At 42.7% G+C, this 26270-nt stretch overlaps 1 protein-coding gene across 8 annotated transcripts in view; it reads right to left on the reverse strand.

Annotated features, from left to right (window-relative positions):
* Positions 1-26270, reverse strand: part of gapvd1 (GTPase activating protein and VPS9 domains 1) — a 53372-nt gene that overhangs the window by 16446 nt on the left and 10656 nt on the right. For 4 of the 8 annotated variants that reach the window (XM_080738297.1, XM_080738295.1, XM_080738292.1 and 1 more), the window contains exons 2-12: positions 25023-25241; positions 24034-24301; positions 23145-23717; positions 22297-22380; positions 22047-22181; positions 16692-16884; positions 12933-13090; positions 11533-11662; positions 10714-10842; positions 9828-10001; positions 470-607 (exon numbers count right to left, since the gene is read on the reverse strand). In XM_080738297.1, the coding sequence (XP_080594423.1) occupies positions 470-607; positions 9828-10001; positions 10714-10842; positions 11533-11662; positions 12933-13090; positions 16692-16884; positions 22047-22181; positions 22297-22380; positions 23145-23717; positions 24034-24301; positions 25023-25207 (2167 nt within the window). In that variant the 5' untranslated portion in view covers positions 25208-25241. The remainder of the gene's footprint in view (positions 1-469; positions 608-9827; positions 10002-10713; positions 10843-11532; positions 11663-12932; positions 13091-16691; positions 16885-22046; positions 22182-22296; positions 22381-23144; positions 23718-24033; positions 24302-25022; positions 25242-26270) is intronic. The other 4 variants (XM_080738296.1, XM_080738293.1, XM_080738298.1 and 1 more) reach the window with 3 other exon arrangements.

A 26270-nucleotide genomic window follows, 5' to 3' on the forward strand; every position in this document is an offset into this window, starting at 1 on the left:
GACACCATGCAAAGTGACTGAGGACAGCTGCTGTCCTTGTGCATGTTCTCTCCCCACGGCTCCACCACAGGTGCCAACGCACCTGGAGGTCCCCTCTAGGGACACCCTGAGCTGCCTTTTACTGGCACGCGCAGATCTGCCCTGAAAGACAAGGCAAGTGCACACAAACACGATGACAGATGCATGCTCACATCCTCGGTATTGGACTGCGGCAGCGCCGCCACACCTGGCGTGTCCACCCCCCCACCCCCACCCCACACACGAAAAAGACACGCACACACACAGATGAGACTGTCATGGAGATGTAGTGCATAAATCAACACAATAACCACAGCGACAGAATGACTGGAAGGCGTGCGATCGCAGAATCAAACGGGTGCACGACACGTCGACCAGCTGAGGGAGCCGATATTTGAGGAAAAAAGCCCATTCCCCCCCCGTTAAACTAAATGTTTGACAGTAAATTCACCTGAGTCGCTGGGCAGGACCTCCACGCTCCAGGCTTCGCTGGTGGTCTCGGAGATGGTGGATCCATATGGGTCCAGCAACACCGAGCCTGAGCCTGGCAGACAGAGCAGGGTGCCTAGCATGCTCTCCACAGCTGCACCTGGGAACGACAGAGAGACAGAGGGAGAGAGAGAGAGTTAAGCATCCATTTCACAGAGGGAAACTCAGCATGACGTTGGGGGGGGAGGGGGTTTAACCACTTTCAACCTGGCGTCCCTGATTTGGGCATGTCATTATGGGTGAAAATGTTCAAAGAGTTTCAAACATTTAAAACAAAAGTCTACAAGCTCACAACACTTTCGGATGGGACGTGCTGTGATCTTGTACATATTTTTTAATTAATTGGGGTTTAAGTGCTGGTTAATAATAGCTCCAACTGGCCTACTGGTCCAGGCGCATACCACATAGGCATTGCCACATAGGCATTGATGGCTGATTGCGTCGCCAGTTCGATTCCCGATCCGGACGACCATTGCCGCATGTCACTACCCACCTCTTCCCCCATTTCCTATCAGTCTATTGTCCTATCCAATAAAGGCATAAAAGCCTTTTTTTTTTTAAATAATAAAAATAAAACAGCTCCAACAGTGTCAGAAGGTCGTAATCTGACCAGACTGTGTGATAGGGGTAGGTCAACTTCTGCTCTAGTCACAACAAGGGTGGCACCTATAGTTGACATCTATGTTTTTAACAACCATTTGTATATGCAATTACATTGCCATCTAGGAATGGAACATTCGAAGATAATCAGTCTTGGCCGACCACACTATTCTGGTTCAACAAATCATTCCGATAACATGGTTCTCATATTCCCGGTATTTATTAAGGATAGGATATTGAGTGTATATATGGAGCTATAACAATATATTCCCTAATACAGTTATAGAATATAATGGCTAATTATATTGACACAAAGGTCATTGTGTAAGGATGAGATGCAAGTGAACATGGTCAACATCAATGCCACTTAACTGCTCAGGAAGTGAAGTGCCTTGCCATGGCAACACATTAGCTCAGTCTCATGCAAGATACCAATGGCTATTCCCATGACAATTACTAAACATTCAACAGCTGACCACTGAAGACCGAGCCAATGGAGGAAAAGAATGGCCAAAATGCTACCGATGTCATTTCTGCCTTCCTGCCATTTAGTCAGCCGTGGAATTTCCTGTGTTAATGGGCATGAGATTAAGCAAACCTGCATTTCTAAACACTACTTCTTTCCTATGGCAGTTATGTGCAATTACAGCACCAGAGGCAGCGCCACAGATCACGCTCAAACCAGAGTCAACTCAAACAAAGGGTCAAATTCGTTCTCCTGCTATACCACCAAAATGTGGAACGCCTTACCAAACATCCTTTAAAATCGCCCTGAAAAACCACTTACAGGGGCAGCCGCTCGTAACTGGTAAAAACCAACCTAGCCCTGACCCTTCTATTGTAAATATCTTTATCTTTTTTGCACAGTTTTGTTTTTTTCTGACAATATCTACAGTACTGCATAGTATTGTGTTCCATCTCTCTGTCATTCAATGTTATATGAGATACATAAAGGTTTCCTGTGCAAATTAGCCGAAAAGCTTTCTCTTTTTAGTTGACCTTGTACCAGTGAACTGTACCGTCATGAAACTGTACCTTTTCCTATGCAAACTTCTAATCCAGTCTTCAATACAATACAACACACACAGAGAGAGTGCGCACACAGAGACACAGTGCGCACCCACAGAGACAAATACAGAGAGAGAACGTGCACATACAGAGACAGTGCACATAAGGAGATAACGGTGCACATACAGACAGTGCACATAAGGAGTAGGGGTGGGTGATATGGAAACATACAATATCACCACATTTTCCCAAGCTGTATCACGATTCTTTTTCACGTTGGTTTTGATGGTTATTTTTCAAGTTACTTGACAAAAACTAGACTCTCTGGGTTCCTTTTGGGAGGTCTAAATTGAACTTTACAAGTATGTAACTCTGACAGCATACAAATGAAACCAAATGGACCCGGGTTTCATTTGTATACTGTCAAGAGTTAAGTGGAGACCTTGACATTTTAAAAGTTTGAGAGCTACTGATTTAGACCAAAATGCAGTTTTAAATTGAATTCTGCAATGACTCTCTGTATGAATTCTGCAATGAATCTCTGTATTAACGATTCAACAGGGTTTCTTACAAGGCTCCCTCAATTGTATCACGATATATACGATACCTCTGAAAAGGCATATCGTGGAGACATTGTATCGTCTCAACGATAATTATCACCATATCGCCCACCCCTAGTGCACATACAGAGTCAGACAATGCACATAAGGAGACACAGTCCACATACAGAGACAGAGTGCACATAAGGAGACACAGTCCACATACAGAGACAGTGCACATAAGGAGACACGGTGCACATACAGAGACAGTGCACATAAGGAGACGCGGTGCACATACAGAGACAGTGCACATAAGGAGACACAGTGCACATACAGAGACAGTGCACATAAGGAGACACAGTGCACATACAGAGACAGTGCACATAAGGAGACACAGTGCACATACAGAGACAGTGCACATAAGGAGACACAGTGCACATACAGAGACAGTGCACATAAGGAGACACAGTGCACATACAGAGAGTGCACATAAGGAGACACAGTGCACATACAGAGACAGTGCACATAAGGTGACGCGGTGCATATACAGAGAGTGCACATACAGAGACACACAGTGCACATACAGAGACAGTGCACATAAGGAGACACGGTGCACATACAGAGACAGTGCACATAAGGAGACACGGTGCACATACAGAGACAGTGCACATACAGAGACACACACAGTGCACATTGGAGAGCTGGAGGTCACAGGCATTTCATGCTGGGACCCACAGGCACATATACTACTGTGCCAAGAGGTCAGGGGTTAATGGTAATATCTCACCCTGCCCCAGCCTCCAGGGCCGTGACTTTGAGCTGTTGATTAAGCCGGGCATTACTCACAAGCAAATTACCCCCTTCGCCAAGCCCACACCGCCCTCCCGCAAAGTCCTCGGCACCGTGTCCCTCCATCTCCATTTGGGTAAGCCGCGGGTTAACAAGGCGGAAGAATGCGGACGCGGCGAAGGAGGGAGGGAGGTAAAAAAGAAAAAAAAAAGCGGTTTGAGTCGGAGTTCTACGCTGCTGGGTCGGGAGTTGAATATCAGAATTCCACCTGTGGGTAGCCACGCCCTCATACCCAGCACCCAGTATGGCACGCACTTCCACTTCATAGCACACACAGCGTGCATGCGAGTCAGTGCCCAGGCTAGAGTGACTGTGTGTGTGACTGTGTGTGTGTGTGTGTGTGTGTGTGTGTGTGTGTGTGTGTGTGTGTGTGGTGTGTGTGTGTGTGTGTGTGGCGGCGGCTGCGGGAGAGCTCTATCCTGCTGTCCGTGTTTACAGTCTTCCTTGTAGGGGCGCAGAGCACTTGTCTTTCAGGTGGATGATTAAATGAATGGCACAACAAGAAGTGAAACAATTAGAATTTCTGCCTCATTATCATGGTAATCTTATCAGTGGGATAATGAGGTATTAATGGATATTTAATGTGCATCTCATAACCCAATCCCTTGGAGAAAACACATAAGGAAATCGCTGTAAATTCACTTAATGATGGAAAAGTCCCCCAACGCCATATTTCCGAAGAATGAAAAATGGCGGATGCAAATGAGAAGGAACCAAGGTCAATAAGACTGCAGGGACTGAGTGAATGTCAGAGAGAGAGTGAGACAGAGTGAGCAGGCAAGTAGGAGAGAGAGGAGAGAGGAGGTATGAGTGTGAGTGACTGAGAAGAGGGGGAAAAAAGCTAGGCAAACACACAGAGGTGAAAAGAGAGGGGAGTCTCTCTGAATGGCACGAAAGGCATGAACCTTTTGATAAGGACATTTAAGTGACTGTCTGTCAAATAACCAGAGGGCTTTTATGCTCTTGGAAGAGTCACTGCCTAAGATAACTTGCCTAACCATATGTCAATTGCTAGGCTTATTCTGACAACTAAGAATATTGTAGCCCAGTGGTGTGCCAAGGCTATGATAATAGTACTGCATTAGTTACTCTGATAGCAAGTACAACGCGTATTGCATAACCGGAGGGCCATCGTTCCCGAGGGGGCATCGACCATAGCATGGACTATTCTAGTCTATATATGTAATTGTCAAATGTTCCCTCACCTCCTAGACACTGTGTGAGTGTGAGAGAGTTGTGTGTTGTGTTCAACGCCAAAAGCACACAAATTAGCTGATAGGTCAGTCTATAAACGCAAACCATTTGAAAAATATTCTGGAATTACGTTCTGCTGACAGCAAAATAAATTAGTTAGGTTGATCCTTAAACTGCATCCCAGAACACATCTTCTCGACTTCTCCTTGCTCATTTAATTAGCCTCAAGTGGCTCGGAGTGGAAGAGAGTTTAAATATATTAAAATGGTGGTAACCCAGATATCTAATCTTATCTTATACTTATAATTACCGATGCGTTGTTAATTTGTCAGTTTCTCCTTCTCACAGCACACCAGTAGTGCAATTGTCTCCAAACTTTGCACAAATATAAGTCATGGGTTGGGACATTTAATAGGCTAGCTTAGCTGTTAAATAGTTGAAGTTGTTACTACGTGACTCACAGGGAAAGAAGGCTTAAATGAGCCGAAATTGAAACAAGCTATTAAACACTTGAAACATGAATGAATGATTGTGACTGGTTGTAGCCTACTACAAGCAGGGCACATTGGGTAGTCTATAATGTATCATTCCATTTTGCAACGGTGTTAATATCTTGCATGTTCATAATGAGAATATTGGTCAAGCCCCAGTGCACGCTCTCCTGTGAGGGTGCACTCGAAGTGTGATGAGATGGTGTCGCATCATAGACTGTAAAAAATATGGACTAAGGCAGGGGTGTCCAAAATGTGGCCCGGGCACCAAACGCGGCCAGAGGGCAAATTTTATTTGGCCCGCGGCTTCATTGCTAAATTATATTATAAACGGCCCGCCAGCACCGCCAAACAAGAATATTTTCCCAGAGTATTATTTGTCAGGATTCTTTGATCCCTGTTGTCTTATTCTGAAGGGGTCAAAGAAAAGCTATTTTATTGTATTTTTTACCTTGCACGTCCGGTTACATTTGGTGGAGTTATTTGTGTGTTGTTCAGAGCACACACCTGACAAAAGACCATCAAACATATAATTTTCCGAATGTCTGAGTGAGTGAGTGAGTGTCTGTCTGTCTGAAACCGCGTTTCTCCTCAGTGTCTGGAGCAATTGATCTGAAATCGCATCACCATTAGCATATGAACACACTTAACATAACTGTGAAGCCCGTTTGTCACTTTCACAAATCTTATGCTGTATATTAGCATTTTTATGGTGTATCTACTATCTATTCTGCATCTAGCATGAGGCATATCTATTCTGCATCTAGCATGAGGCAACATGTTTAACCAGCTGTGTGTGTGTGTGTGTGTGTGTGTGTGTGTGTGTGTGTGTGTGTGTGTGTGTGTGTGTGTGTGTGTGTGTGCAGGCGGGTGGGGGGGGGGGGGGGTACACAGTATCTCTGTAGCCATTAAACGAAACGGGTACTTCTTACATTGATGCTGCTACATATTATCATGCAAACACCAGTTAAAGTTACTTTCCATCCCTCATATACTGTGTGCACAGTGCACACATCCCATAACCCACACACTGCACATCATTTCGGAGCTCATATCTTTGAACGGGTAAGGGCTAGTTGATATTAAATATTGATGATGATAGTTAAATAAAATAGTTTAAATGCAATGCATATGTAAGTGACTTTGTCCGACCAAAAGGACATTATGTCAGGAGATGTAGTCAGCCTTTGGGTGTTTTAATATTTTCTATTCTACCCCCTTTGAAAAGGTTTGGACACCCAAGGGAACAGTGACATCACCCATTGGTAAATGGACTGCATTTATACAGCGCTTTTCTCAAAAACGCATTGTATTTCCCATTCACACAAAGATGGTGGAGGAAACCATGCAAGGCACAAAACTGCTCATCGGGAGCAGTCAGGGGTTCAGTGTCGTGGACACTTGGTTTCTGCAGACCTGTTTTGAAGCCACCTTTTCAGCCAATTCAAATATCTCCATCTTGGAACTTGGAAAGCAACCGGAAACGAATGCTATTGGCTGTAAGGGCAGCGGGGGCGGGTCTTCGCTCAGAAGAGCCAGTAGAAGCCCTAGAAGCATACCCTACTTTATCATCAATTTTCAAATTAACTTCTTAAATGCTAGTTTTATTTATTTCTTTATTTATTCATTTACCTCACTCTGCCAGGATGGACATCGACCTGTCCATCGATGGTGCACAATTTTGATAATCCCATTTAAAGTTGGAGCATGTTGAATGCAGCTTGCTCCTGAATTCTTTTTACAAAATGAATCAATGAGAGCCAATGGTGTGTGTGTCCTTCTCTCACACACAGACAGACAGACAGACAGACAGACAGACAGACAGACAGACAGACAGACAGACACACACGATCATGTCATTGACAACACTTGTAGGCTCACAGCCTCACACACAAGCCAGAGACCCAGTCTGACTGCATGGCTTGGTGAACAGCACCCTCTACTGGCCAACAGTGGACTCTCAGTCAAACTACATCTTGCAGATTGGCTTCTTATGTAAGCACTCTTGTCATTCCACGTCCCTGGCGGTAAACAAGTTGATGAGACCATAATTTGCAAAAACACATTGTAATTGAAAGAAGACTTTAAACTAGCGACTGAAAGCATAAATATTAAGAATTTATTACAATGATTACTACGGTAATAGAGTAAAGTCCAGTCAAATTCACATTGTAATCAATGGAGTGGTAATTGTTCTGCAGCCAGTAGGGGGAAAATAGCGACACCTGCTAAGCCATTAATGCGAACTGCAGGGAATTCGGCACTTAAAACTTAAAAATAAAGGTTCCTTGCTGCTTGTGTCACATACAAAATCACAACCAAATGTGCCTTCACTTCTGCCCATAGTGGGAGCCACAAACGCAAAAGAAACAAAATCTGTTGAAAACTATTTCCCACTGCAGCTTTCTCGTGTTTTCTACTTGTCAAACTTGTCATTGTGGAAATTTCGAAAGATCACAACAAGACACGTGTGCCTCTTCCACACAGCGCACTGTATTGACATAAACATTACACATACAGTAGATAGAGGGACAGAGTGAGTGACACATAGGAGAAATAGACAGTAAGATTGATGCAGATATTGTACACAAGTGGGTAAAATCACATGCTTTCGGAAAGGACAGAGACGGCTGTATTTCTTCCTGCTCCATTTTAGCAGCCAGTAACGGACAGAGTGACACACAACCCACTAGTAGCTACACTGCTTGTAGCGCAACACATATGGAAGCTGGGAAGTTAAAGGCAAGTCAACATTAGAGGCAGCAAAATTATTTTGTGATTCATAGAAAATAAGTATTCTGATTTTTAAATGAATCGATTTCCTCCCCCACACCCCTATTTGTAATCATTAGGGCTGTCACAATATTTTTAAGCCAAAATATTTCCAACACTTTTGACCTGTATGAAGCATAACGCTGTCTCTCTCTCTCTCTCTCTTTTTGTAAGTCTCCTCTGTCTGCACAGCGGTCTGTGCGCTGCTCAGTGTGTGTGTCTCCCTTCCCCGTCGGAAGCATGTATGCAACGAATACACAAAACATAACATAGCTAAGCCTCGTGGCTCGGACGTCCAATTGGACGTTTGCATGCACGATTCGGGGTTGTGATTTCGATTCACTGAACCGAACGTCAATTTTGATTAATTTCAGTTCGAATCGAAAATCGTGACAGCTTAGCAATGAGTTCAGTTGTTGTAACAGGTTCCATAAACCCATGTTTGGCGAAAACATAATCCCCCTTCCTGGCAGAGGTAATAAACATGAATGCAGTTTTATTCTACAGTCAACTGGCAAAGTTGAGAACTAATTTGCATGCAATGCAGGGAAGCATTACTGCAAGTGGGATAACTCAAACTAAGCTTTGGATATATTCCCAGTGACACAGGGACATTTTTAATTACTGAATTTGGTCACTATCTTAGAGATAAGTCCATTTTCCATGACAGCCTAACTCATACAGCGCACCGGTGTGTTTTATCAATATGGAACCTAATTACTTATTCAGACACATTTTGTCAGAGGCGTATTGGGACAGTGGAATGAAACGTTTCTCTTACGCTTATGAAAATTACAGATGGAAAGATGAAGCTGATGCGGAAGTACAGTCTGTCAGTATCTACTTCATATTAAAGTAAACAGAAGTACTGGAACATGTTAATCAAAGTACACTTATGATTTGTTTCTTTTCACCTTTATATGAATTAAATGGAGTTTGTGACCCAAAAGAACAAACAAAGTATATTGCGTCCTCTTCAGAGAGATGCTCTCTCAAAGCTAAAATGCAGCTTTGTGTGTGTGTCAACTCATCTAAGTAAACTTCCATTTGGGCCAAATCCTTAGTGTTTTGTTTAGGGTTAGGTCGGGTTGCACACAGTATGTATGGCTCTAAGCTAGTGTAGCTGAACTGCAGCATTACTGCACTCTGCTGTGTTTTGCCGAAACCTACTTTTCATAAGCTTTCATAACATTTTAAAACGAAAGCTCCCAAGATGACAACTCCTCCTCAGCTATTATGATCTATGTATTGTATAGGCGTATCTAAATAATGTGATGCCAATTATGTCTTTGTAAGAAATGTTTTAAACAATGCCAATTACCCTAGCACAAAACTGGCACATGGCAAGTACTTGGTACTTGCCATGTACTGTACTTGTTTTTGAGCTAAAGGTCTGCTCAAAAATAAAGAGGGACCTATTGGCCTTTGATGCAATATCAGTCTTTAGCCACCAGGGTGCGACAATTATCCATATTTAAATGGGTCATTTTATTTTTTTAACATCAACGCATAATATGTATTATGACTAAGGTGACCTGTTACCACTTCGACACTCTAACCTAACGCAGACAGTTAGCGCGGTGAGTCTCTCCGCAAGTCTCCAGCCAATAGCATGTGTTCTCCTCCCCCCACCCCCCTCTGCTCCTCTGCTCAGCGAACACTGGTGCGTCATGACGTCAACACATTTGGTGCGACGCTCTCTGCACTCTGATTGGTTAGAGAAATTCTACACTTCCTACAACAGTGATCATAACGCGATCACCCAGGCTTCTTTTTCTTCCGATCGCCTAAAGAAGTCTAGGTTTCCGACTCCGAGGCTATCACTTCGGTTAATCAAAAGGCGTGGGCGTCAATGTAACTCCTTTACCTGCGATCTCCTGCAACCGATCCTCGTCCATGTTGGGGTCAAAGTCGCTTCCCAGCACGTCGGTGCTCCAGGTCTCGCTGACCGTTTCAGAGATGTCCCGGTCGTCCGTCAGGCCCATCATGTCTCTGATCTCAAACTTGCGTAGCTTATCATCCAGGTTGTCCTGTGTGGTGGCTGTGGAGGGCCACAAGGACCAAAGGTCTCGTTTAGAAAACATTTCATGTACTGCAGTTGTTGTTGTTTTTTTTTCCATTTTAACCCATTTAGGCCTAGAATTATTGACTGCTTTAACCAGTGAAAAATAGCAGATATACAAGCTCACAGCGCGGCACCGAGTGCCGCGCTGCGAGCTTGTAGATCTGCTATTTTTGAAAAAGTCGCGAAAATGTGTGCAAATCTTTGAATATATGTATTTTCAAAGCGAACGTTTGTAACTCAAATTTTGCTTCTGGGTGGTCCCTGGAACTAGATATTTTGAGATGGGGGTCCGTGGCCAAATACATATCATTTTGGGGTTCCTTCACATGAAAAGGTTTGAGAACCACTGACTTAGTAGTCTCTCAAGAACAGACTAACTAAGCTCCAGTTAAGTGAAAAGGACCTTTTCTTTGACGATGGCTGGCCAGATTGCTGACATAGAAACATAGGGTTTTTCAAAAAAAAAAACCTTAGAAGGATTCAAAAGACACTTATAGAACCGGGTCAAAATTCTAATTTTCACGATTTTTCAAAAATAGCAGATCTACAAGCTGCCGCGCTGTGAGCTTGTATATCTGCTATTTTTCAGTAGTTAAAGCATAAAATAATGAAACACAAATTGTGTACCCGTTCTGAATGGGTTAAATGTAATTGCCTTTCACACATGCACACACACACACACACACACCCTGTTCATGCTCCAGCAGCTGTAGAGCTTCCACTCCGTTGCTCCCTGAGGGCCCGGCTCCCAGCTCAGACACAGACTCTCCTTCTAGGTCCAGAGACGACACCGAGTTGGAACGGTTGGATGGACCTGCTGGAGCAGCAGAGAACAGAACAAATGTATTCCATTTAGACCCGAGGCCGATTCTAAAAACAAACGCCTTCTAAATCCTGACCTTAGTTTTCTGGGAAAAAATCAAATATTTATTCAAAAATGATGTTGCTATATACTCTACATCAACCCCAAAAGGGGTTCCCGGAGTGAAAGGTATAGTAACGTGTAGCGGTTTACATGTTTTTAATCTGATTTGTTTGGTTAAAATAAGTGCTAAATAGCTCCATGTTTTGATGGTACTCATTGCTATGGAGTGTTTGTTCAGTAACAGGAATATATGCAACTCTCTCCAGCTCTTTATTAAACAGAACATTTTATCCAATCAGAATAGAGAACTCAGAGGATAAGGAGTGAAATTTGAAGTGACACAAAGAAATAAGCAGACAAAATTGGAACTGGAACACTATAAAAATGAAGCTGATAAATGGGGACTCTTTCAACACACTGGATTCTTTATTTTTATTTTTTATTTTTTCCCTACATTCGCCAAAAATAGCAGACCTACAAGCTAAGAACATGCCGTTTGTGAGATTGTAGATCTGCCACTTTTGGCAAAGAAATTTGGTTGACGTAGAGGGGAAAGAAAAGTACAGTAAGCATAACTTTTAAGTGGCTAGGGCTATTTTCAGCCAGGCTAATGATGCGTGTGCCTTCAGACTGCACACTGACCCTCCGAGATGCCTTCCAGGTTGTCACTGCAGAGGGAGAAGCGCAGCGTTTTGTCTGGTTTGCCGTGCAGCTTGTTGTCGTCTGCGGGAGCGTCCCCGGGCGCACCGTCGTTCATCTGCAGGTTCAGAACCTATAGTGCAGCAGACAAGTGACAAGGGCTGTCACGATTATGACGTTTTACATGACGACTGATTGGCACTCAAATAATCGCGATTAACGATTTAATTGTGTATTTGTCGTTGACAATTACATTTCTGTTTGGCTTTTAGGCTTTGAAGTTGCACTTGGCAATTATGACACAACTCAAATATACAAATAATTTACTGACATTTGACAACTTTATACTTAAAAATCACACCCGTGTGAACTGAGCGGTGGAGTCTGTGCGCGTGCGTGCGTGCGTGCGTGCGTGTGTGTGTGTGTGAGTGTGCCTTGCCTGTTCTGGCCTGGCCTGAACAACAGCGCCCCTCCCTTAACATGTGTGGTCAGAAAAGGTACTACACCACAGGCTTGAGGCTACATACAGACCCACCCACCCACATACATACATACATACATACATACATACCTACACACACGGCCACGCTATGGAGACGGTGTGACCACCGCTCAAAAAGAACATTGATAGTGGAAATAGCCGATCTACAAGCTCACAACGTGTCGCGATGTGAGCTTGTAGATCTGTTATTTCCACTATTTCTTGAAAGTGTTTGAAACTACAGTATATTAATAATTCTCAACTTGGAAACGATTATGACGATTATGCAAAAATATTTAAGATTACCTCAAATAATTGCGATTAGACGATTATGTAATAATTGTGACAGCCCTACAAGTGACAGCCCTGGTCTGACACATACAGAGCCATGTTATTACCTTCCACTTTCAATAATTAATTATCAGGGTCGTTGTGGTCTTGTGAGAGAAGCAAACATCTTAGCAAGTCCTAAATGTACTTGACGGAATAAAGTTATTCTGATAACATAACGGCATAACTAGACAACTAGAGACTGAACCCTGATTAAAATAGTATGTGATGCTCTCCTAAAATAACCAATTTACAAGTGCAACATGTCACATTGTGAGCTTGTAAGTAAGTAAGTACATTTTATCTATAAAGCACCTTTTGAAACAATGTTACAAGGCGCTGTACAATGGACAGCAATAAAAACAAACAATGTAGATTGTAGATTGGCTATTTTGGGAGTGCAAGTGAGACAGTAACATACAATGTTCACGGTCTGCATTTAGAAAATACATCAGTGCTGTTAAAGGTTTGTGGAAGCTTTGTCAAATATTGTACTTATCTAAAAAGCACAATAAAAACGACCATGACAGCAACGGTGTCGGCCATGTCATACGCCCTGTGCTGACGAGTACATTAATTCAAGTTCCATTACCTCATTCTCTGACATCATCCCAGGGACCGTCTGAGGGCTGTTTCCCAGTGAGATCACCAGCACCTCCTCGGCCATCACCTCCTGTAGAGACTCCTGGGAGCTGGCCTCTGTCTCCCCCTCCTGGGCGATGTTGGTACGGCTGCGGCTGCGAGCGGCTGCTGTTGTGAGGACAAGGAGAGAAGAGAGACATTGTACGCTGGCGCGTTACTTTCAGATGGTTTTTGTGGGACACAATAATAAGGATATGTTGCTGTAGTTATATTAGAGCACAAAGCAGGGTTATTTAAGTCAAACGGGGAATTCCAATCTCCTTTACTTACTTTGAAAGAACAATCCGAGTCGGTATTTTGTGGAAACGAGCACCTCATTCCTCAATAGTATTAACCAGAGAAGAAAATATTATGAATAATTCATATTACGGCAGTGTTAAATCAGAAAAAACATTCCCGTAATTTTTTCGACTTTACCTGAAATGTAAATTGGTCACGGATTAGCGAGCGGGACAAAAGCCCTTTCTCGTTTATAGCAATTGAAGTCAACGTTCACTAACGGGGACTCACTGACCTATCATGCAGCATTAAAGTAGCATTTAAAGCAAATGCTGTTCTATGCAGTCTAAGGGTTCATCTAACATACAGATTTTATCTGTAGAGCTGCCGTGTGTATATTATACACATGACAGCTCTGCCCATTACACCTAGTTCTTTTACCCTTCCCACTGAGCTCTCATTAGATAAATACAAATGTAAAGTTGATGAGGAGTTGAATACTGAACTTTTGAGGACTTAAATGTCACAAGTGTTTTGCTACTTCCAATCTTACCAAGAAGGTTATCATCATGTTATTACTATGCCGTTATGCTGTATTCAGCATCCTCAGTTAGTGTTGCTTCTCTGACATTTCATGATTCACAAGTGCATGCTGGAACCTCTGAAGCACTCTCCATATGGCCAACAAACACATGCCATTGCAATGATGGATCAGATGGCTGCTAACTCAGTCCAACTATGCTATGCTAGTGATGGTTATCACTGCTCTAGTGGTTCTAATGAGCTACAATAAGTCTAGGAAACTCTTGGGCTTCATCTATTCTACAGAATAGTGACAGATAGGGTTGGACGGTATAAATGGTATATAAAAGGTAGAAGAAGCTTTCTGGAGCTTGATTTTATTATAGTGCATTTTTATAGATGAAAGTTCCCAGTTTTCTATTTTTGCACAACAAATGTTCTTAACCTCTTGCTTCTTAAACTGTAAAACGACAGGGTAACACAACCCCTCGCATCACAACATGTTCTCAGCTTGCGGTTCTGCTATTTTAGCAGTTTTTTGTATATATTTTTTATATGTTGGAACTTGTTTTGTGTGTACCGAAAATGATATCCTCAAAATAAGGACGTAGTTAAATACCTCTGTGATATGTGAAGTATGTCCTAGTAATACATAAAAGAGTACCATAATGGCTGCTGTTCAGTTGCCGTATCAATGCTTTACCAAGTCCTTCTGAAGCATTTACAATATTTCAAAATCGTAAGAAAAGGTTACATACTGCAATATATACCGTTACGGTCAGTGCTTCAAAGTCTACCATGATATTAATTTGACTCCGTACCGCCCAGCCCTAGTGCCAAAGGTGTGCGAGAACACCAATATGAAAGTCCTATTAAAATGAGGGATTCTGATGGACCTGTGTGTCACGCCAGGTACTGAATCAATGCAGTCATCTCTACAGGGCCTGACAAAGGCTCATCACAACTAGCATTACTCTGTGATGACCTTTATCGCGCATTTCATTTTAATAGAAGTGGTGTTTTCCCCAGGATAACTGGCACGAGGCTTTGAAGTGCTTTCGCGATGACTTTGGCTTTACTGAGGCCTTCCACAACATAAACCCAATAGAGCAGTCAAAGGAGCTCCTGAAACAGCATCCGAAACCCCGCCATCACAGAGACGGATGGCCCCGACGATATGATTAGCTTTAGCTCGGCCCTGCAGAGGATGAAATGATCTAAGCCATACCAGACAACACCCCACACGTCCATCATGTGGCTCTCCATCATTATGAGTGGTCTTTACGTTGGTGTTTTCTTTCATTTAAACCTAGGCTCTAAAGGCTTGTTTATACTTAGTATGCAAATGCCACTGTACACGACCATGTCGTATGTCAAAAATGACATATTTGAATTGGCCGGTTGGCATTTATACTTATTATTACACACATAAATATCTAATTTCTGTCATACGAGGCATTCGCGTGACAAAGTTTAATTAAGCCTTACAACTAACCAGTACGGAGGCTAATATACAGTACCGTATTTAAATAAATACATTTGCTTCAACTCTACCTGGAAGTGAATAGCCATATTCAGCTGTATGAGAAAGCAAAAGGCAAAACGTCAAAATTAAGTGCTCACAGACGGTTAAATCGGTTAAAGTTAAATGGGGAAAAAGCAGGGTGTGAAGACGGCAAGGCAGGCACATGGAGTTAGTGTAGGTGTTAGGTGCTAGCTAGTCTTGCGTAGCCAGACAACTATTCCACAATCTCTGAATGCTATATAGAGTCTGGAACAGCAGCTCCCTAACGGCGAGTATCGAAAACGGGCATTAACGTTCAAAAAAATATATTTTAAAATGTCATTTCTGCTAAGCAGCAAGCTAAACATGCTTATATGATTTTTATTTATATAATGATAAATATGTGTGATGTGAGACTGAAACGGAAGTGACGTGGGGGCTTCACTTCCGCTTTAACCGGTACTCATCGTTCTTCTTTCGATGCACCAGACTGTATGCCGGGAGCATTTGACCAAATCGCGGAGGCAACAGTCTGGCCACGCGAGACTAGGTGCTAGGTAGCAGTGCTGGTGAAGCAGTTCAAGCAAAGCTATGGGCTATTGCTGAATGAGCGTTATCTAGCACATTAGTTGATGACGGACAAAAAAATATATAACTTAATTTTCTCCAAGCCTCCCAAACAGGGATTATGGGCTACCCACCAAACGGGGTTACTAATGGAATGTGTGCAGACAAGGTGGTTGCTGTGGGGTCCCAGGATGTTATAGCAGCTAAGTGTTGTCCTGGTCGTTGTTGGCAGCAAAAAAAGGGGGGGAAAGAAGGAAGAAAGGGTTGAGGAGATTGAGAGAAGAGAAAGAATACAACGTGCTTCTCAGAATTCTGTAGAACACTCCATGTTTTATACATTCAGAGTTCATGTGTTTTGAGAGCTGTATTTCAAAGACTAGCATGTACGTATGAGCGGTTATTTTCTAATAGAGGAGGAGTTGCTGCTGCTGCTGCGTCATTTGTCTTAGAAATGCTAATGACGGTAGGCTATGCATCTTTCCATCCATTCCAATTAAAGTGAGTTCATTTATATTTGGTAATTTAATTGGTTGTCATTTCTGTAATTGAGCTCCAATCCAGGCCACGCTAATTATCTTTATAACAAGCTGAGAAGAAGCTCATTAGCTTCCCTGCAAAACAAGAGGCCTATCAGTAGCCATCACCGCTCGGCTCAACTTGTTTATTTTATTCCTCATTAGAGGAAATATATAACAGTTCTGGTTTCTGCTTCTGGTTGCACATTCTAATAATCAGCCAAACGTACACGCCGGACCTCGGAAATTCTCACGTCTGGAAATATTACAGAGAAGTTGCATCATATCCAGAACATTAATAATGCATCGTGAGAGCTCAAGTGGATGGAACAAACGTGTAATAATAACGACTTGAGGATTGAAGACGAGGAGGAGCGCTAACCTATGGGCAGCCTGTTCTTTTTGTTGGCCGGGGTGGTGGCGGGGGAGAGCTGGGGCGTGTTGGACGGCGTGAGCTCCAGGCTGTTGCTCTTCACGTCTCGGGACTGGGGCACGTTGGCCAGCTGGGTCTCCAGGACCATGTGCTCCTCCTCCCGGAGGTGGTCTCCTGCCATGACGGCCCGCACAAAGTCCACCTGAACAATGGGGCGTGGAAGACATGAGTTCTTTAGATCAGGGGTGTTTTCCACATTTTCAGGCCAAGGACCTCTTAGTTGAGAGAAAGATGAAGCAGGGACCCCCACAACCTTTTCATAGATTTTATATCTTTTCATCGTTTGACAGCACAATCATCAGTGTATTTTGGATTCATGTCAATTTGTGTTTTCAGATATTGAACCACTTGAACAGTCAATACTTAATAAACTTGAATTTTCATTCTGTACTTAGTCTGCTCTTTTTCCCCTCTATTGTACACCAGACCTCTTTACCAAAAATAGCCGATCTACAAGCTCACAACGCCTCGCAGCGAACTTGTAGATATGCTATTTTTGGCAAAAGTTCTCAGAATATGGACACTAGAGTTCAAGTGGTTAATATAAAAAAGGGGAAAAAAGGTTCTATCACTCACCCCCTGTAGTAAATCTGAGGACCCCCTTGCATTAGATTTCATCACTGGACCTTTCGGTCGCAGCCAGGAGCTGAGTCACAATAATCGTCACAATAATCGTATTGTGGAGATTTATCTATAATTGGCAAAACGGACCTGTAAATAATGTACTTGATAGTCTTTTTTTCACTCTCTACCAAATCTCTTTGCCAAAAATAGCCAATATGCAAGCTCACAACGCATCGTGATGTGAGTTTATAGATCTGCAATGTTTGGTAAACGTTACGACCCTGAATAATGGATGTTGGGGATATTTTCATTATCGGAGTAATATCGTAAATCGCTATTATTTTGGTCACAATAATCGTGACATGACATTTTCATATCGTCCCATACCTAGTCACAGCATGACACTTTCACTTGGCGGAAATGAATGTCAAGCGCTAAGGTCAGGCGACAAAAAAAAAAGTCTTCCGAGATCTTTTCACTGCTTCTGTCGCATTTATATTAAAGCTTATCATTTATAGGAAGTCAACAGCAGTCTTCCAAAGAGGCATGTGGGGTAGTCTCTCATTCTAGTCAAACAAGTTTAGACACGGCCAGCTCCTACTCTGTACCAGTGGAACTGGTTTGTCACTTACTTAATGGATAGGCTCGAGTTGCCGCAGTCACAAGCACAGATTAGGCTACTGCTCAAAGCCACAAATATTTGGTACCATTTGATCTCGTATCAATTGCGGCTCGTCTTGTTCAATGATACATTCTTTGGCAGGTGCAAGCACTCTTTGATTGTAATGGACTTGTCAATGCCTTTTTTTCTATACACAATGCAAACGTCCTCTACATCTGTATATAGATAAACATATTTTAATGAGTTTGTATGGTAGAGTACGTTAATACAATATAACTGACACAGATCTGTAGTGGTTGAAGGTGGTCTCCATACTCTTCCATTGAGAAATGGACAAATGTCAGGTAGGAGTCGGACACCTACTGGTTGACAACTAGTACTGCCTCAAGTTCATGAACATATATCTCCCGTAGCCAAGGGGGGGATTCTGTCATTCAGGCCCAGAATTATTGAATGCTTTAACCAGTGAAAAATAGCAGATCTACAAGCTCACAGCGGGGCACCGAGTGCCGCGCTGCGAGCTTGTTGATCTGCTATTTTTGAAAAAGTCGTGAAAATGTGTGCAAATCTTAAATATATGTATTTTCAAAGCGAACGTTTGTAACTCAAATTTTGCTTCTGGGTGGTCCCTGGAACTAAATATTTTGAGATGCGGGTCCGTGGCCAAATACATATCAGTTTGGGGGTCCTTCACATGAAAAGGTTTGAGAACCACTGACATAGTAGTCTCTCAAGAACAGACTAACTGAGCTCCATTTAAGTGAAAAGGACCTTTTCTTTGACGATGGCTAGCCAGATTGCTGACATAGAAACAAAGGTTTTTCAAAAAACCTTAGAAGGATTCAAAAGACACTCATAGAATCGGGTCAAAATTCAAATTTTCACAATTTTTCAAAAATAGCAGATCTACAAGCTCGCAGCGCGGCACTCGGTGCTGCGCTGTGAGCTTGTAGATCTGCTATTTTTCAATAGTTAAAGCATAAAATAATGATACACAATAACGTGTACCCGTTCTAAATGGGTTAAGCATTATATCAAGGGGGCTCACCGTTCAGGTATTGCAATAGCCGTGAAAACGAACATTAACTAATAACTAGAAATACTGTTCCTTCGAAACAGTGTGGGCTCGATTCCAACCCAACAAATAGGATACTTTAAGGTACTGTAAGGTACAGTACCTTACAGTATTGTACTGTACCTTACTATACTGTACTGCACCTTACTGTACTGTACTGTACTGTACTGTAACTTACTGTACTTTACTGTACTCTACTGTACTGTACTTTACTGTATTCTACTGTAACTTACTGTACTTTACTGTACTCTACTGTACCTTACTGTACTGTACTCTACTGTACCTTACTGTACTGTACTGTACCTTACTGTACTATACTATACTGTACTCTACTGTACCGTACTGTACCTTACTGTACTGTACTCTACTGTACCTTACTATACTGTACTTTACTGTACTCTACTGTACTTTACTGTACTCCACTGTACCTTACTGTACTTTATTCTACTTTACTGTACTTTATTGTACTTTACTGTACTCTACTGTACCTTACTGTACTGTATTGTACTTTACTGTACCTTACTGTACTGTACTCTACTGTACCTTTCTGTACTGTACCTTTCTGTACCTTACTGTACTTTACTGTACTCTACTGAACCTTACTGTACTTTTACTGTACTCTACTGAACCTTACTGTACTGTACATATTCTATGTGTTCTAGATCTACATTTTTGATTCTGTGTTTGGGAACCAGCAACTGTCAAATGGACTCCAACTGTAGTGGAGTATATTGAGTGCATATACTGTAGGCTAACAATCCCAGATCACATCTGTCCTCCACTATGTCTATAACCAAGGCGTTCTTCTATGTGGCCACTCCAGACTGAGGAGTGGAGCATGGCTTTTATTGTGTTTGTGGATCTGACTTGGAAATGCATTGGTTTTGATATCTCCCTGACAACCAACAACAACCACTAATATGGCTGACTGTCCCTGCGGGCTCTAGGATATATGGCTATGGGATTTACATCCCATCGCCCGGACTTGATTCTTGATCACAGCTGTGTAATCAGTAGAGTGGAGAGGGACATTTATTTATAGTTTTAACTATAACTATAGTTTTATACATCACACAGCTTAGACATTTGGATCAAATCAGAGAGCAGACCTGTGTGAACGCAATGATATAGATAGCATATCTGAAGTGTGAACACTGCAGCCACAGCGCCTTAACATAAACATGGGTCTATTATCCTTCTCTCCACTCTACTAAACCCATTGGAAATGCATTGGGTGCTTAAAGTTAAACATTTTTATTTTTTTATATTTATACTACAAAACATTTCAAAACCAAAAATACAAGCACACATGTCCTCAGTAAGCTGAACACATAAAAATTTGAATGGTGTTGAAAGGTGTAAGCGTTTAAGAGATGAAGCGCGCCAAAGTTTTGAGGAGATACACATATAGCTATAAATAAACTAGAAATACTGTTCCTTCGAAACAGTGTGGGCTCGCTTCCAACCCAACAAATAGGATACTTTACTTACAGTATTGTACTGTACCTTACTATACTGTACTGCACCTTACTGTACTGTACTGTACTGTACTGTACTGTACTGTAACTTACTGTACTTTACTGTACTCTACTGTACTGTACTTTACTGTATTCTACTGTAACTTACTGTACTTTACTGTACTCTACTGTACCTTACTGTACTCTACTGTACCTTACTGTACTGTACTGTACCTTACTGTACTATACTATACTGTACTCTACTGTACCGTACTGTACCTTACTGTACTGTACTCTACTGTACCTTACTATACTGTACTTTACTGTACTCTACTGTACTTTACTGTACTCCACTGTACCTTACTGTACTTTATTCTACTTTACTGTACTTTATTGTACTTTACTGTACTCTACTGTACCTTACTGTACTGTATTGTACTTTACTGTACCTTACTGTACTGTACTCTACTGTACCTTTCTGTACTGTACCTTTCTGTACCTTACTGTACTTTACTGTACTCTACTGAACCTTACTGTACTTTTACTGTACTCTACTGAACCTTACTGTACTGTACATATTCTATGTGTTCTAGATCTACATTTTTGATTCTGTGTTTGGGAACCAGCAACTGTCAAATGGACTCCAACTGTAGTGGAGTATATTGAGTGCATATACTGTATGTAGGCTAACAATCCCAGATCACATCTGTCCTCCACTATGTCTATAACCAAGGCGTTCTTCTATGTGGCCACTCCAGACTGAGGAGTGGAGCATGGCTTTTATTGTGTTTGTGGATCTGACTTGGAAATGCATTGGTTTTGATATCTCCCTGACAACCAACAACAACCACTAATATGGCTGACTGTCCCTGCGGGCTCTAGGATATATGGCTATGGGATTTACATCCCATCGCCCGGACTTGATTCTTGATCACAGCTGTGTAATCAGTAGAGTGGAGAGGGACATTTATTTATAGTTTTAACTATAACTATAGTTTTATACATCACACAGCTTAGACATTTGGATCAAATCAGAGAGCAGACCTGTGTGAACGCAATGATATAGATAGCATATCTGAAGTGTGAACACTGCAGCCACAGCGCCTTAACATAAACATGGGTCTATTATCCTTCTCTCCACTCTGGGGACCCATTGGAAATGCATTGGGTGCTTAAAGTTAAACATTTTTATTTTTTTATATTTATACTACAAAACATTTCAAAACCAAAAGTACAAGCACACGTGTCCTCAGTAAGCTGAACACATAAAAATTTGAATGGTGTTGAAAGGTGTAAGCGTTTAAGAGATGAAGCGCGCCAAAGTTTTGAGGAGATACTGACTAGTATATAAATATATAAATAAATAAATAATGAAGATAACATACGTGTGCTCGCCTTCCAGGCGAGCCCACAATAATGAAGATAACATACGTGTGCTCGCCTTCCAGGCGAGCCCACAATAACTTCACATTGAAGTATGCTTGGCACAGTAGAAAAGTGGGCTTTTGCTGCACATACTGAAAATAAACATTCAAGCAGCCATGTTATGTGTTTCTAAGCACTAAACAGCAGAGTCTGCCACCTACCAGAGCAAGCAGCTGATTGTGCGACATATACACCACAGTCCTGCTCAGGCCTTCAAGTAAGTTCATCGAGGACACTGGCGGAGTCTCCACGGCTCTCCCACCAATCACCACGTCCAAAAAGGCTGCTACACAACTCTGGGGAACACAACCCACAAGGACACAAGTTGTCAATAAATACCATGCAGAATTACAAACACTGAACTGGTTCTATATCCTAAATAGCAGCACTTTTTAATGACATGGTGCGCACTTTATCAAATTTGGACAAACTGCTTTTCCTCCTGGGGTCTCCGTCATCATCAGCCATTGCCAACTGTTGCAGAAGTTGCCCAACCTATAAGACAAAAAGAATAGTGGATTGGACATCTTGCATTTCTTTTACAATTGTAAAAGAATTGTATTAATTTAAGCAACAGAAGTGTACAGGTATAATTATCCATACATACGGTATCTGTACTCAAAGGATAACATATTATTATGTTAGTGTTGCTCTGTGTCCACTTTGATTAAAGTTAGTTAATAACGTGTTCAATGATGAATTAAACCTTTTGCATTGAATTATTGAATGCTTTAACCAGCGCTGCGAGCTTGTAGATCTGCTATTTTTGAAAAAGTCGTGAAAATGTGTGCAAATCTTTGAATATATGTATTTTTAAAGCGAACGTTTGTAACTCAGATTTTGCTTCTGGGGGGTCCCTGACTCCCTGGAACTAAATATTTTGAGATAGGGGTCCGTGGCCAAATAAATATCATTTTGGGGGTCCTTGAAATGAAAAGTTTGAGAACCACTGAAATAGTAGTCTCTCAAAAACAGACTAACTGAGCTCCAGTTCAAGTGAAAAGGACCTTTTCTTTGACGATGGCTGGCCAGATTGCTGACATAGAAACATAGGTTTACAAAAAATCTTAGAAGGATTCAAAAAACACTCGGGTCAGAATTCAAATTTTCACGACTTTTCAAAAATAGCAGATCTACAAGCTCGCAGCGCGGCACTTGGTGCCGCGCTGTGCAATTTTTCAATAGTTAAAGCATAAAATAATGATACACAATATAGTGTACCCGTTCTGAATGGGTTATGCACTCGCCCTGCAACAGACCTGCATGAGGTTGAAGCGGGCCACTTCGTTGATGGGGGCGTCCGAGATGATCCCGTACTGCTCCGGGTTGACTATGGCCGGGCAGATGAAGCACGTGAGCAGGAGGTCCGTGCACATGGCGCGCACGGCGCCCACCTCCAGGCCCTCTACGCACGACAGATTCTTATACATCTGTGACACGATCCAGCGCAGGCTGTGAGGAAAGCAGTAGGTGTTCTGCTTCAGGTAACCGATGAACTTGTTGACGAGGGTCACGAGCTTGGCCTCGTTGGCTTCCACGGCCGCCTGCACCCACTGTTTGTAGGCGTCGGAGCCCTTCTCCCCGTAGCGCGCCTGCTGGGCCGGCGTGAGGCGCTCGGTGACTTTGGACGGGTCCGTCTCCAGGTGGTCCTCGTCCTCCACCAGCAGCTGCATGATGGGCTCGTGGAGGGTGGCGGTGAGGAAGAGCTTGGCCGAGTACAGGCCCTCTGAGAACAGCTTGAACAGGATGCTAAAGGCACAGGTCCCCCGCCGCAGCAGCCGCCGAGGGTTGTCACTCTCCTTCAGCTCAAACTCAATCAGATATCGCAGCACCTGAAAACGGGACAGCAAACGCACGCGTCAGGCTAAGATGACTCATCATCCAGCAGCATGACAGATTTCCAACAAAAGAAAAGGTGTCAACGCCGTCTCACATTGACTTATTTCAGTTGAAGATAGATAATGTTTGTCAAACGACACAAAAAATGGTAGTGAGCCACACGTAAATGTGACAAAGAATGTGACAAGATTTGAAAAGCTAAGCTACTTATAGACTTTGTGCAATAAAATATGCCTCATTCCATGCCTGATATTACAGACATGCATTTTGCAGCTGTAACTGCGGTAAGCACTAAGCAGGGCTCCTCACCTGTAGCAGGTAGCTCTCGTCCTCCTGCATAATACAGTTGCCATAAAGTGATGTGAACACCGTATGGATGACGCCATGGGTGTGCTCCTGGTTCAGCCTCTCTCCACCAACCAGACAGGAGGCCACGAGTCTGGGGTTCTCCCTCAACCTAGCCAGGAAGTCACCATAGATGCTCTCCTGGAAGCCCAGTGTCTTGTAGCCGTCAACAAACTGTGTGTCCTCCAGGACCTTGGCATGTTGGCAGCATTCAGCAGGAGAAGCTTCCGCACTGTTAAGGAGGTTTCATTATTATTATGGGAGCATGAGGTTCTACGCAGCCCAAGCAGGATGTTTTCACACAGATACACAAGGCCCGGCCTGCTGATCTTCAGTTAAACTGACACCACAATGAATCACATGCTCGCTGATCAAAAGGCTCCTTTCTGACTCGGCAGTTCTCCTTCAGGACAACTGATCATCTAAGCTGTGGTCCGGTGATTCGAGTTTAGATTTAGCTCAGGACTTGCACAATTAAGAACATTACATCAGACGCTGTGACGTCAAGTTAATATGATGTCTACTTTTTGGATGGGAATACTCCAGAGTGGGTTTGTACTTTTCTCTTCCTAACTTTGCTACTTTGTGGATGTGTAATCAACCAGTTATTTAACGGTTGGTGTGTCTAAACCTAAATATATTAATTTTAGCTAATAATATTTAGATAATAATACATCCAATTTATATTGCGCTTTTCTTGGTACTCTAAGTCGCATTACAACAAAACAAAATAGGTACAGTTTATTTTTACTATGCAGATACTTAATGCGGTAATCAATATGGATATAAATCTGTGTCTGTCCATCCCTTGTTATCATTCGATGACAATTGCCTTTCCTCTGATAGTAGACAGAATCTAGGTAAGTTGGGCTAGTTGGTTTGGTCAGTTAGGTTAAGTCACTATGATGATCATCTACTTAAAATGTATTATGTAATGTGAACACAGGTCAGACCTGGTGAGAATGAGCCGGTCGAGGTTGATCCTCTGCTGCTTGGCGATCCAGGCGGCCCGGTATAGCCTCTCCGCAGTCTTCAGCACATCGCTATTGAGCCTCTGGATCAGCTGCTTTTCAGAGGCCACATACAGCCGCTCCTGCTTCAGGTGGTGGGCCAGAGTGTGGATGTCTGGCTTCACCATCTTCACCAGCTCAGGCAGGCAGAGAGGCAAAGAACTGGGAGTACAGAAAAAGAGAGGACAAAACAGTCATATAAAGTGGAAAACAGAATGACAGGACCAGGACTTAAGGCCCTGGCTGCAAGCAAATCAGTAGGGTTCATCCTCCAAGGAAGCCTAGCCTCACATAGCTGACCTAAATCTCTGTTCTTCAACTTGTTTTTGAGCGGTGGTCACAACGCTTCTATACTTGGCCGTGTGTGTGGGTCTGTCTGTCTGTCTGTCTGTCTGTATGCGTGTCTGTCTGTATGTAGCCTGTATGTAGTACCTTTTGTGACCACACATGTTAAGGGAGGGGCGCTGTTGTTCAGGCCAGGCCAGACACCCACACACACACACACACACACACACACACAATATATATATATATTTGTTTTGCTGTTGCGCAGCCTCCACGACCACCGCTCAGTTCACACGGGTGTGATTTTTTCTGTTACAAGACATTTGTCTGGAAAATCTCTACTGAGAATGGCTGGATTTTACAGCTTTTATTGTCTGAATACAGAAACCAATTGCTTGCAATATTGCTTGCATTGAATTGATGATACCCACAGCCAAAGGAATGCCAATTGATTCTTGCCACACCATAATAAGTCACCAAATCTGGTCACCAAAATCAGTAGGGTTCGTCCTCAAAGGGGCATGAAGGGAGTCGGAGACTCGGGACACAGGAAATTCCATGGCAATCCAGTCAGTATTACATATATCTTGTTTGGGGCCAAAATGTTGGACGGACGGAGAGACCAACCTTGCCATCCCTAGAGCGCTGTCGCTAGCCTAGCCTAGAGACCTTTTTCCAGATTGACACCGCAGCCATCACTGCCGCTCTGAGAAATCGGTCTATAGAAAAACACAACAGGAACCAGGAAGTTTGACCATAGATGATAGTCTTACGCACACCTGATCAGCGCAGAGACGGGTGCGTAGGCAGGGTCAACGTATAATAAAACAAAATGACACGCACACCGTCTGCACTTGCACAATAGGCTCCTATTGTGCAAGTGCAGACGATGTGCGGGTCATTTTG

This window comes from Nannobrachium achirus (genome assembly GCF_963921795.1).
Source record: "Nannobrachium achirus genome assembly, chromosome: 12".
Lineage (NCBI taxonomy): Eukaryota > Metazoa > Chordata > Actinopteri > Myctophiformes > Myctophidae > Nannobrachium > Nannobrachium achirus.